We start from the raw sequence: 13,266 nt of genomic DNA, 5'->3' as shown, positions 1-13,266 counted from the left end.
TTTTGCTATGTCTCATGCATCACCGGTAATCTTTATTAAATTAATATATATTTTATATTATAATTGGAATGTTACTTATTATAACTATTTTTATATATTAGGCATCAGATCAAGGAAGTGTTCCTAATGATGAAACAAATGATCAACATCAAGAATCATAGCCGAAGAATGTTATTTAGTAGGAACTGTTTTATTATTCACTTTCTGAGATTTCATAGGTTTTAGTTATTTGTGGGTACTGTTTTGTTTGTATGGTACACAAAGAGGGTTAACAAAGAGCTGCCACTTTATATTTTTAGTGTTGGTTTGTCTTTTCCTTTTTTTTAAACAATGGAAAAACTTTGTCTTTTCTCCATAAACTTTTGTATGATTTTCCCAAGTTAATTTGAAGTTAGTTGGGGATTTTTAGCTACTAAATTAATGTTTTAAAAATTTTGGATTTGAAATTTTAGAAACATCGTAGTTGGAAAGTTGCAATATAAATAACCCGGTTGGCTTTATACTGACGGACCCTTCCAATAATTTTATTAGCAGCCACAGGAATAGGTGTTAAAAAGGTTTCTAGTAATAGTAAAAGAGTAGCCAGGAATATCCTTCTATTTTGATTGAAAGAGATATTGCACATTTATATTTATTACATATTATGCAATTCTGCATTTTTCATTGTGTATTTTGATTGTATAATTCCAAATGAAAATTTCTATTCTACTTATGCTTGAGACTAGTCATTATTAATTTTAAATTGATTAGAGGGGAAAATTTTGGACTTCGTAGGTAGTATTTAGTGTTCAAGTGAGAAGCATGGGTATACTTTTAATCCAAATTTTAGACATGAGTTTCTCTCATCATAGGTTGATCCAGTTCATATACTTTTGGTTCTCAAATTAATCAAATCTTAGTGTACAGGGATCGCCTTTGTGCTTCTTAATATGACTTGTATGAAAAATTAAGTTTGATAGTATTTTTTCTACTTCTTACATAATTAAACAAATTGCATACATAAGATAGTACTGCCTCTTGTTAGATAAAATCAAAATCTGAAACTGTTAATCAAAATCAGATAGTATATTTAAATTAGCGCATTAAATAATCTCTCCATTTTAGTAAATATTATCTAAATAATAAGATAAGTATTACAGCCAAGTGTACAATGATATTATCTAAGTATACATAACAGGTTTATGTAACAACATGACTTGTAGAGGAAAACCATTGGGCTATTTTGATTTACCATATTTACTATTTGTCACCTACTTTTTTTTATATATACACCTCCTAAAAGTAACGGGGGTTTTCAAACCGCCGGGAATAGTGGGTGTTTCCAAACCGCCAGGAATAGCGGGGGTTTTCAAACCGCCGAGAATAACGAGGGCTATCAAACCGCCGGGAATAGCGGAGGTTTTAAACTGCCGAGAATAGCGGAGGTTTTCAAACCGCCGGTAATCAGTTAGCGACGCTGGATCTACCAGGAGAAAAACAAACCGCAGGTAATGCACTTAACGGGGGTTAAAACCGCCGGTAATACTAAATATAACCTCCGTTAAAAATAATTTTTTTTATAGTGATTCCAAATTTACTCCCACAGACTTGGTGTGTAGTGAATGGTAATGCTCGAGAGCTTTGTGTGATTTCCTGAAAGTGTTTTCTTATTTTTATGCTTCTTAGCTTTAATAATATAAGATTACCATCAAATCAACTGCTAGTTTGATACTATTATATATAACATGTATCTAAGAGTTGATGGTCACCTCTTCCTCTGCAGAAGCTAAACATGAGAATCCTCGTGAGAATTGGAACCAATCTGTGAATAGAGATTATTTACCTTCTATTGTTGGTACACATAATGGAATTTATATTTTTTATCTAGTTCTTTGAGCATATCCTATGTTATGTCATTGGTGTCATATTGTTCTTTCCTAGAACCACCCAAATATTTTCATTTCGTTGCATGAAAACTAAAAATCCTAAATTACTTCTATTTTGTCATACATGAGGAATGTGGGATCTTTAACATTCTAATTCATATCCTGTTTGGACATATTCTTTTGTGTAGAAAATGGTGAATCTCAACATCCTAGACTACACAAGGTAGTTCAATTCCCTGATTATGATATTTCTGATACTGCCACATAGCATATTAGATAATATATATTTTCTAACTGATAGTGTGGTGGGGCTCTTAAGTTCAAATACATCGAAAAATGCCAATCCCAATATTCAATTATTGGGAACAAGTTTAGCAAACTACAATGCTTCTTCAGCTGAAATTTCATCTTCTTTTGGTCAAAAGAAATTGTATGCGGAACCCCATACAGGAAAGTCCACTTTTCATACGCTTTTAAACTGGACTTTTTTCCGTATTATGAACCATTCACTTTCTTTTAACATGTGTATAACAGGAAGATTAGAAAATTAGTTAAATGTCTATATTATTTAGTGTTAATTGGATAAGATGCAATTAACAGACTTATTACTCGTTTGATAGAAAATTATTTTCTTGTCCCCTTTTTGAAAGTACCAACCAAGTCCAAAACTTAATCATAGGAAGTACTAACCAAGTCCCAAGCAAAATCAAACATCCACATCAATTAAAACAAGCAAAATCAAACATCCACATCAATTAAAAGAAAGAATGCAAAACCTAAAATATAAACTAGGTGTGGTGTAGAATAGAACCTGAAAATAAAAAAGAAAACTAGGTTTGAGATTCCAAGCCCTTGTAAGAGAAGTTTGTCTCCCCTTCACTACCTCATGCCACGACCAAGTCCTTCCAAGATTCCAAGCTCTGTGCACAACAAGAAATCGGTAAAAGAAGAAATTCAACCTTAAATGCTAGAAGGAAACAAGAAATACAGCAATAAACCAACCACGAAAGAAGAACTTGAACCCACGAGCAAAAAGAAGGAACAACAACCTACGAATTTCAAAGCATATGAAGGCACCAGTATAAAGAAGAGCTGTCAAATTTTAAGAAATGGAAATACAAATGAAGCAAAATCTTACCAAATTCAAACCATTCAAACCGCAACTCGCCTCATCTTAAGCAACCTAGGGTTTTTGAAATGGTGGTTTGTGAAAATTGGGGATTCAAGCTCAAATTAGGTTAGCTTACCTTAGGTTAGGGAAACGAAAATTGAAACTTAGGTTGGGGAAGCTTAGCTTGGGAAAGCATGTATTCGGGTTCACAGAGGAGTGATACCAATGAGAACTCTCGCACATATACAAAACCACACATTACCATTTTAAATTTTTTATTTTTTTAAAACTTTAAAAATCCGCATTTAAGTTCCGTATGCAATACACGTTGTTGTTTACATACAGATCCATCTAAAAAAATTTCCCCTTTTTATGCGCCACCATTAGATATTGTTACATACAGAAAAATCCGTATGTAACAGAACTTTACATACGGATATAATTTCGTATGTAAAATCCGTATGCATTTCATGTTTTACATACAGATTTGTGTCCATATGTAATTATCCGCGGGTAATGAGCATATTTCTTGTAGTGCTAAAATCAACTCACATCAAAGACGCAACATGACTTTGGTGAAAAAGGTGGTGTAAAAGAAACAAAATGGCCATCAGGGTCTAACGACTCATCACAACACACTGGTTTACCCTCTCTACACACTACTACTATCACTAAGTTCTCATCTGTTTTGCTTAGACCCCCTGACTCCGTCAACTCTCTAATTATTAAACGAGTGGTATAAACAGAGGTTTCCTTATGCAATTCGTTTTTGGCCCAAGGGTAAGCAAAGGCATAATCCATCTCTAAAAGAACAGTTCAGCATAGGCACCGTATGAACCAAACCAAATAGCACATAGGGAAGCACGTTATAAAAAGGTCAGGATATAAGTTCTACTATTCAAAGGATAGGAACGGTAAGATGTACCTTGTTCATGGTGGTTTACAAAGGGGCATGCAGGCACACAGACAATGAGGGGAAAGTCTTTTTCTTTCTCTCTAAGTCTTACACTACAAAAAATCGTGTATGTGGTGGCGGTTATTAAAAACCGCCACAATTAGCTGTATAATACGACAGCTTCATAAACGCCATAATGTTCCTTCAAAATATGGCATTTAGAACCGCCATAATTAGCTTCCGAAATAAAATTTCTCCCGCTTTTCGTTCCCTCCATGAGCTTCATCTTTCACAATGTTTTTTTTTTTGTTTTCCCCTCTTTTAGTCTTCTTCAAAAATATACCTCTTTCACTCTTCATATTCTTCATTCACTCAACCTCTAAACCCTCACTCTCACCCTCATCTTCTTTCAATCTTCACATTAAACCTCTAAACCCTCACTCTGACCCTCACCGTAATCTTCCCTTCTCAGCCCCATTTCGAAAACCCTCGCCCTCACTCTCACAACAATCGTTCCCTTCCCAATTGTATTTTGTAAACCCTCACTCACCTCCCAATTTCGTATTCCCCTTCTCTCACTGCAATCGTTCTCTTCTCTATCGATTTAGGGTTTTCAATCGCATTCGTTCTCCTCGCAGTCGTTCTCATCGGAAACGTTCGCGCAGAGGCAATGCTGCCGAGGGAGGTGCCAAGAATAAAACGATGAGCGAGCAGAACCCTGCCACTCGCAGGTCATACGTTCTCAGTTCCTCAAACTCAAGACTCTCATCAACGGTACATAACGTTACCACTCACTCTTCAATTTATTTACAACGCTAAATTCAATTTTTATCCCTAATTAGCTAACCCTAAACAAACCTAGCAGAGAAAAGAGATGATTTGTTGAACACGGAGTCCGACAACTTCGACACCATTTTGGACCAAGGTAGGTAGTTGTACTTGTTCCTTTGCTTTTGTTCTTGTTCTCGTTCTCGTTGTTATAATCTTAAGTTCTCCGCTGGACATCTGATTTAGCATTCTAGTGATTGGTCTGGTTGGATGGAATTTTGCAGTTGAGAAGCCCAGAGAGCAGGTTGCAGATGCAGAGGCGTTGTTGGATCTGACACGCACTCTGTTAGGTCTTAGGCGAACGAGGGTGTCACCCCTTCTCAATTTGTTTCCTCTTTGCTCATACGCCATGGCCAAGGCCAAGACTCAATCGATTAGCAGAAACTTGGCGATCGTACCCTCGAAGAGGCTGCAGAACAAGATCGTAGGTTTCTCCCCACATCTCATGAAACGGATCCAGAAGGGTTCTTTTCGTGGCATCTCGCTCAAGCTGTAGGAGGAGGAGTGGGAGCAACTCATGGACTTCGTCCCCAACATCTCCGCCATCAACACTGACCACATCGAGGTGGACAAGGAAACCATGGATATGTTCCACTCTCTCGTACTCAACTAAATCAGCGACATCACCCAGGTTGACCCTGTCCCTATCCAACAAAACTTCCCCTTCACCAGGAGGTACTTATCCATCTGTCATCACAAAACCTCGGAATTTCACTTTCACTTTTTCTTTTCATTCATGCTTTTTAGTTTTATCATGTTGTTGCTAAATAACTAAGACGATACATGTAAAAGGCTATCTGGCTATGCAACTTTTTTCAGAACATTATCTACATTCTTGCTTTAACTAAATTTTACGAGCTCTCTCCTGCAAACATAAATTTAGAATCAATATCTCGCTAATTATTAGTGTTGGCTACATTTAGCAAAACTAAAATGCTAAGCTTGTCTATAATTTGAGATTGTTTCAGGCCAGAAGATGGGAAAACATTGAAACCTATTTGCCTGCTACAACTTTGCCGCATTTGAGTGATTATATATGATTTTATTTGACATTTCCTGGCTGAAGAACTACTATAATTTTGGGTTTGATCACTTTAACATGTCATGGAGAAAGATGGGCATATGGGGTCTTGTTAACTGTCTATTGGGGAATGCGGGTCCATTTGGTTCAGGAGATTGGGTCCTCCCTGATCTTACAATTCAAGGCTCTACAAGAGTCAATTACCCCATGCTTTTCATAAAAGTTTTGCAGATGAGTCAGTGGTGTATCCTCCCGATGTTCCTCCCCTTATAAGGGATATAAGTTGGTTTTTAAATGCAATAGATAAACTATTTTTTGCTTCCTTTGACAAGTACAGTTTCAAACACATTAGTGGGGTCATTAACTATTTATTTTATCATTATTTTCTGTCAATTTAACTCTTGAGTGGGATGTTTCCTTGTGTTTATTTGAAAATAAATGTTTAATAGTATCCAACCGTGCATTACACAAAAATTATACAAAAAGTCAAGATGGATTTCAAGTGGGAAAAAGTGATTTCAACCTCAAAGTGATATGCTTTGTAGTTTATGAATGTCTTCTTCTTCTTTCCCCTTCTAATATATAACTTATTAACATTTTTTTTGGTAATAATACAATGATAGTAACATCTAAAAACATCAATAATATTTTAAAGAGTAGTTAAGTTGTTGTTTAACTAATATTGATGATCAATAAAAAACTTATAAGATTCCTTGAAAAATATTTTAGAAAAATTATTTTACTAATATGTTACTTTTTATTGTGCAGGGATGTTGACTGGCAAGATAATGATGGAGCACTAAACACAATATCCATGACTCATCTTCTCCTGCCAATTGAACACCCTAACTGCTTGGTTGAAAAGGAATCAGATTGCAAACCTTTATATCCTGGCATCTGGTCCGTAAAACTAGCACCCTATATACTTTTTTCCCATAATAATTCATAACATAGTCAACCCTGTAGCCTTTGGCTTAGCTTTGCATTATTTTGTTATATCTAAAGCTATATGGTCTACTAAATTGGTTCCCAGGATATCAGTATAGTGTAATGACCTCTTTTTATAAGTTGCATCAAGAACATCTTTATTAGGAATTTTTTATGAATAAAAATATTATTTTATTGTGGGTCTCAAGTATATGAGTTCTTTAAAATTAAAGAGAATGCATGCATGTGAGACTCGCATTAAAATAACAAATTTTGTAAGTGTATTCCATTGAAGATGCTACTAAACCATCTAATTTCTAATATGATATTTTGGAATTTGTCCACGAAATTAAGCACTTTTTTTGTTCTGAGAAGATGTTTTGTATTGATAAATTTATGGTATTTTGATGAAACAGGTACTACAAATATGTGGAGTGGAGGTGATCACATACTATTCATTATTAATAGGGAGAGAGCAGGAGCAATTTGACCTAATTTATGACAAATTAGGATTGGGAGTTTACTTCAAATATAAACAATTTATATTTTGACAATGTAATTTAGTTGTTTGGATTAGTTATGAATGAAATCATTTTTTATTATTATATTTATCTATTTTAATTATATTATGAAGTTGTATTATGAAATTAGTTTATGTTGTAACTTAATTATATTATGAAACATGTATAAAACATAACTGTGTAGTGAAATTTAATTATGACATTAAATTAATTAATATTATAAAATAGAATTAAATAAATTATTAAAAATTTTAAAAATAAAATTAAAGTTTAATTATAATATGAAATTAAATAATATTATGAAATCAAATTATAAAATAGAATTAAATAAATTATTATAAATATTAAAAATAAAATTAAATATTTAATATTCGAATTATGACAGTTATAAAGTGTATTATAAATGTCATACTATACTGTATTAAGTGGCGGTTAAAACTGTCACTATTTACGTTAGAATTGGTTTACACAGTTTTAAAATTACGACATTTATAACTGACGCCAATTACACGCTTAAAACCGTCACTTTATACAGTGCATAATATGGCATCTGCTACAACGGTTCTTAATTGACCGCCACATTAAACTTTGTGGCGGCAAGAATTCTGGCGGTACGCGGTACCGCCACAGACGTATAAGGCGGCGGTTAAAAATGCCAATTTTTGCGAAAATAACCGCCGCATTATACACGTTTTTTTGTAGTATGAAAGAAAAGGGTTTTTCGGAATTTTTAAAATTTAAAGAGAGCTTGAAACAACACATCTCCTAGTTGTTGATCATGAAACACATGTACGGACCATAAAAAAAGCTACCATAAAACTGTCCCATCAAGCGTTGTTGCGAAAACTGTGAACCAACCACCCTCTAACCTAACATCCTGTTGTACAATTAAACCTCTTCGCCTCGCCCTGCTTGGCTCGAGGTTGGGGGGCTGTGTACTGGTCGGACGTGCTCAGGGTCCAACTAGAGCACTTAAGCATACCATTATGGCTAGCCTAGGTTAAAAATCTAAATACTTAACTCAACCCCAAACGATAACAGGCCCAATGATCTGTTATGGAGTCGGCCCAAGCGGCTGGAAAAATATAACTGAATGTATAACTAAATCAGTTAGGAACATATATTTACTCTAAATCTGACAAAAATAAACAATCAGAGATAATGCTCTGCTAACACCCTTAAAATAAAGTTGATATATTAACAGAATATCTTTATGGTTATTAACTTCTGAAGGGAGGATCTACGAGTACTATAAAAGGGCCTCAAGACCCTGAATAAAGGTAAGTGTTATTCCATACACTACACACTATACTCATATTTATATGCTCTCACTGACTTGATTGTCGAAGTCTTGTCAACAGGTGGAGCTCCCCTCACTATGGACTTAAAACATTTCAAAGCAACAACAGAAAAAGTTGGCCCATAATCCACCTCCAAGAATCGATTCAAGTCAGCTGGCGAGAATAATTGTCATACTTATGCATCAGCTAAGAGTAATGCACAAATAGAGTGGGTCAAATGGACGTTAGAGGGATGCAAAATAAGTAATGTGGGCCAAACCCACTCTAAGCAGCGTATGCATTGGCCAAACCCACTCTATTTTTTTTTTGTTTACGTCCACTAAACCCACACATCTATCCTTGCGTCGTTTATACCAACACCATTAGAAAAAATTCTTCTATTTGTGTGGGTTTGACGCACACTAAAGTCATCAATAAAATATTATTATTTAATATCTGATTAGCGTGGGCTAGATCGACACTACGTGTAGCAGTTTCCATACACACACTAAACTCAGCTTCCATGCTTCTAACGTCCACTACATGACCGACTTATTGTCAATCCATAACTCTTTGCGTTCGTTTTCGATCAAATTTATTTTTTCTCGTTGTGTAACTATTTTTAAAATTCAAATAATACCTATATAAAAAAATTATTTAAAAAATTATAAAAATTATTTAGATTTATTTTTATTTGGAAAATTTTACTTATATTATTTTATAAAATTATATATATATATATATTAAATTATATGATTTTTTAATTAATTAATTATAAAAATAATAAAATTATAAAAATGATAAAATTATAATTATATATTTTTTAATATAATAAAAATGTGAATACACTTATTAATAATAAAATTACATAAAAACCTAATTTTGTAATTAGATTGTAGATTTGCTTGGAAAACAAACCCGAATATTTATTTTAGGATATGTACATTTATTTTAAGTAGATTAATAGTTTATCTACACTATTTTTCTTCTTTTTTTTTACTGTTTATATAAGTAATAAAATAATATTTTTGAGATTTAAAATATTAAGAATTTAAAATATAATTAGTGAAAACAAATCAGGAACACATGTAACAAATAGAAGAATCTTCATTACATATATTGTCATAAACAGAGATAAAAGATTGTTATTTTACATTTTTATACACGTGATAGAAATATTATTTTTATTCATTCTTAAAAACAAACACAAATAAATTGAAATTTTTAAATGATAAAACATTCATCCCAATTTAAGTCAATATAAATTAAGAACAAATGTATAATTAAACCTAACAAATAAAAAAAAGTGTAGAAATGTATTAAAATATGTTTTTTCATAAGAGATTGAGGAAAATAAGAAATCATGGGCGAAAGTGAATGATAAAAGCGAAATGTAAAAGAGTTAAATTATGATAAAACAAAGAAACAGCTTGCAATAGATTTAGAAAGGTGGTAATTAAAGTTTTAGGGCACGGCATGAGTGTGTAATGGGAACTGGTGGATCTGAAAAGGAACCATTGAGTATTCGATTGACAATCCAACGATTTGCGGCTTCCGTGTAGTGCACTCCATCCCAACTAATGTACTTGGAGGGATCTTCACAAGAACCTGCAAGAATTTCCTTACCATTTATCATTCCTTTATTCCCACAATACAAGTGGTAACCATCTTTATGATACCCACAACAGATTTCTGAAGGCTCCACAAATCCTGCAATTCATCAATGTCAACATTAATTAATTCATTCACTACAACTCCTCATATCTTAGACAATCGTCCACCAGAATATAATTAAAAAGAAAATTAATTTCTTTAAAATAAAACAAGTTTAAAATTATATCCATCAAATCATAATAATAAACTATTTTTTCTTTATTTGTACTTGTTAAGAGTAACATTTTTCTTCCATCAACTAACTCCAGGATTTTACCATGAAATCTCATACATTAAGGTATAATACATTCTTAGATATTAATATAAAAATGACTAAATCATTTTTGCTTATTATTTTAATTATTTTTTTAAAATTTGTGTCAATTTAATATTTTAAAAAACAATTACTATTATCTATTTCAAGATCAGATTTTGAATACATTTTTACAGATTCAAAACATAAAAGTCGTCAAGTTAAATCCATCTATATGACAATAATTAAATTTAGATATTTTTTCAGACAAAAAGTCACTACAATACAATGAAATGAACATAAAAATGGAGTCTCACTCACAAAAAGAAAATCTGATATTGGGTTTTCAATTTGTTGATTTTTCGTGAATTCAATTGTGTCGTTATTTTTAGTATGTTATGATTGTTTTTAGTTTGAACATCAGCTCAGTTCTACAGTTTTTCATATAAATAAATTTAATCGAACAAATTTCACGTATTAAGTTTCAAAAAAATATTAAAATTCTTACCTAAAATTGAAAACAACGGTTGTTTTAAAGGGTTCAAATTATCTAAATTTATTTAAAGGATAAAATATTAAAATAATTAAGTTTTTTAAGAAAAATAACTAATTTGAAATTTATAAATAAATTAAAAAATATGATTCAGCTTATTAAACTCTTTATGCTTGCTATAAATTTTGATTAAATTCCTTAGGTGAGATATTGTAAAATAGAAGAGAGAAATAATATAAAATTTGCACATGAGATTGCAGCCATTGATAGATTCAGTGTCAATGATGCGAGAGGTTACCTTCTTTATTAGCATTACTGATAAGCTCGTACTTAGTTGAGAACATGTCCACATAGATTAAGGAGGCATCTAGGAACTTTGCCCTTAGTTTAACCACCATATTCTTGAGCTTTTTATTAAACTCTCTTGCCATGTCGTTTTCATAATTGACACAGCCGTTTTGATCAAGATAACCAGCCTCCGGAGTATGGTTGGTGGCATTATTATGCACGGGCATGGCCACTGGCAAGCAACCAATGGGACCTGAGTTATGTATCCAAAATGTCCTTGCTCCTACTTCATGTAAATTCTGAAAAAGAAATGTCATTTGTACAATAAACAAAGTTTATACGACTCTTTCTGAATAACAAGTCTCAGAGATATCCCATAAATATATTAAGAAACAAAATTGGGAATAGAGTCTCAGTGGCACTTTTCGCACTGAGTTATAAAAATAAATACAACTCACCAACTTCAATCACTTACTTGAACTTGTTTTGAAAAATGTTCCACAATATCTGAGATCACTGCATGAGAATCTTCTGTACCCACTCTGTTAATAGCAGCAGCAATATCATTTTGCCCAATATCAAATGTGTAGAGAGCCTTTGCAAAGTCATCTGGCCTTGGAAAGTGTCCTCTGAAGGAGCTTTTCCTCGCTGCAGATCACACACACACGCACATTTAACTTACTATAATATGAAACGACTTTGTTAAACTTGAGGATAAGTTATATTATATTATGTGTATATGAATGATGTCCAAAAAACCTTGATTGAAGAACTTTCCTGTGCGTTGCTTAAACTGGTTGAACTGTTCAGTCTGGATTTCAAAAGTGAAAGGAGTGCCACCCTCAAAGACTGTTCTATTTTGCCGCCTAATGGTTGATGATCCTGCAGCAAAGTTTGCGCCGTGCCTATAACTTGTTCCAATTGAATTTATGTAAGCACTCAGTAATGGGAAACCGAGATGCTGGGCTGCAATCATAAATGGCACCAAATCATTATTTTCAACAGTTATCGCAATAAAATTACGTAGTTCTTTAACATTTTTTAGTTAATGACTTTGCTCTCCTTAAGTATCAATATTAATATTAAATTTTTTAGAAAAATAAATTTTTTTACACTCAAACAAAATTGGACAACTTGTTGTGTTGTGTATATAGTAGGAAACAAACTTAAAATGATCAAACTTGTTATTAAAAGATTGAAGTACGTAGTTATGCAGTATATGTTCAGATGTTACGGAATGATCATTTAATAAGTCATGTATTAGGTTTATGAAAACCTTTTGCCTCACAGTATTGTGTGACGAAAACAAAAGAAATTCAATCTAAACGAAAACAAATTGATTTGAATGAAAAAAGACTACCAATGAAATCTATGATGAGACGACCATCAGAAGCTCTACCAACAGGTTGGTGGAAGAACGTTTCACCGTATGGCGAAACCTCAGGGTAAAATGCTGCGGCCATGCAGCCAGTGTCTGAATTGGAGTCACCAAAGTTGAATATCGCTCGAAAATCACAAGGTTGTGGTGAGTTAATGATATCCTCGGCTCTCATACTCACTAACAAGAGTGATAATATAAAGGCTAGGAGTTGAACGAGGAACCCCATTTTGTGATGGCACTGGTTCAGAACCTCGGTTTTGCCCAAGAGGTTCACTTTTTTATATAGTACTTGTCTTTTAGATTATATATACGCAACCAACGGCTAGATGTGACGGGCTTCACAAGCACTGGATTAGAAACTATGTTTTGATGAAATCCAATGTTTCGACCAATCATTCATGTTTTGATCACATCAATTACTGCTTTGATGATTAAGCTGTTTGTCTTGCCTCGAGAAAATAATGAATGAGGACCTCATCAGCGTTAGTTAGAGGCGTTTTATATTCTGTTGTAAGTGGTCTCACACAGTTTACATAAGTACATGTAATTATTAACACTCCCAATAAAGCTTGTCCTATACCATTACATAAAAAAAAAATATTATTAAAAAAGAATAGAAAATTTTTGTTAATGTCTTTCTCTTTATTTTTAGTTACGAAGGCACAAATGTTGGTCTGGCTTCTTGCAGTATCAACTGTGGGAATTTACCTCCATTGCTATGTCATATTACGCAATTGGGTGGAGGACTCC

General features: G+C 33.1%; 1 protein-coding gene across 1 annotated transcript; it reads right to left on the bottom strand.

Annotated features, from left to right (window-relative positions):
* Window positions 1-9,747: 9,747 nt before the first annotated feature.
* On the bottom strand, window positions 9,748-12,802 carry LOC137826854 (GDSL esterase/lipase At5g14450). Its single transcript, XM_068633003.2, has 5 exons — window positions 12,496-12,802; window positions 11,895-12,101; window positions 11,611-11,783; window positions 11,146-11,434; window positions 9,748-10,158 (listed from the first exon to the last, which is right to left on the bottom strand). The coding sequence occupies exons 1-5, from the start codon at window positions 12,740-12,742 to the stop codon at window positions 9,905-9,907; spliced, it is 1,170 nt and encodes a 389-aa protein (XP_068489104.1). The 5' UTR covers window positions 12,743-12,802; the 3' UTR covers window positions 9,748-9,904.
* Between the last annotated feature and the right edge of the window lie 464 nt (window positions 12,803-13,266).

Source organism: Phaseolus vulgaris, chromosome 8 (assembly GCF_051622355.1).
Source record: "Phaseolus vulgaris cultivar YP4 chromosome 8, ASM5162235v1, whole genome shotgun sequence".
Lineage (NCBI taxonomy): Eukaryota > Viridiplantae > Streptophyta > Magnoliopsida > Fabales > Fabaceae > Phaseolus > Phaseolus vulgaris.
Note: the sequence above shows the minus strand (reverse complement) of the source record. Positions and strands in the feature narration are given on the sequence as shown.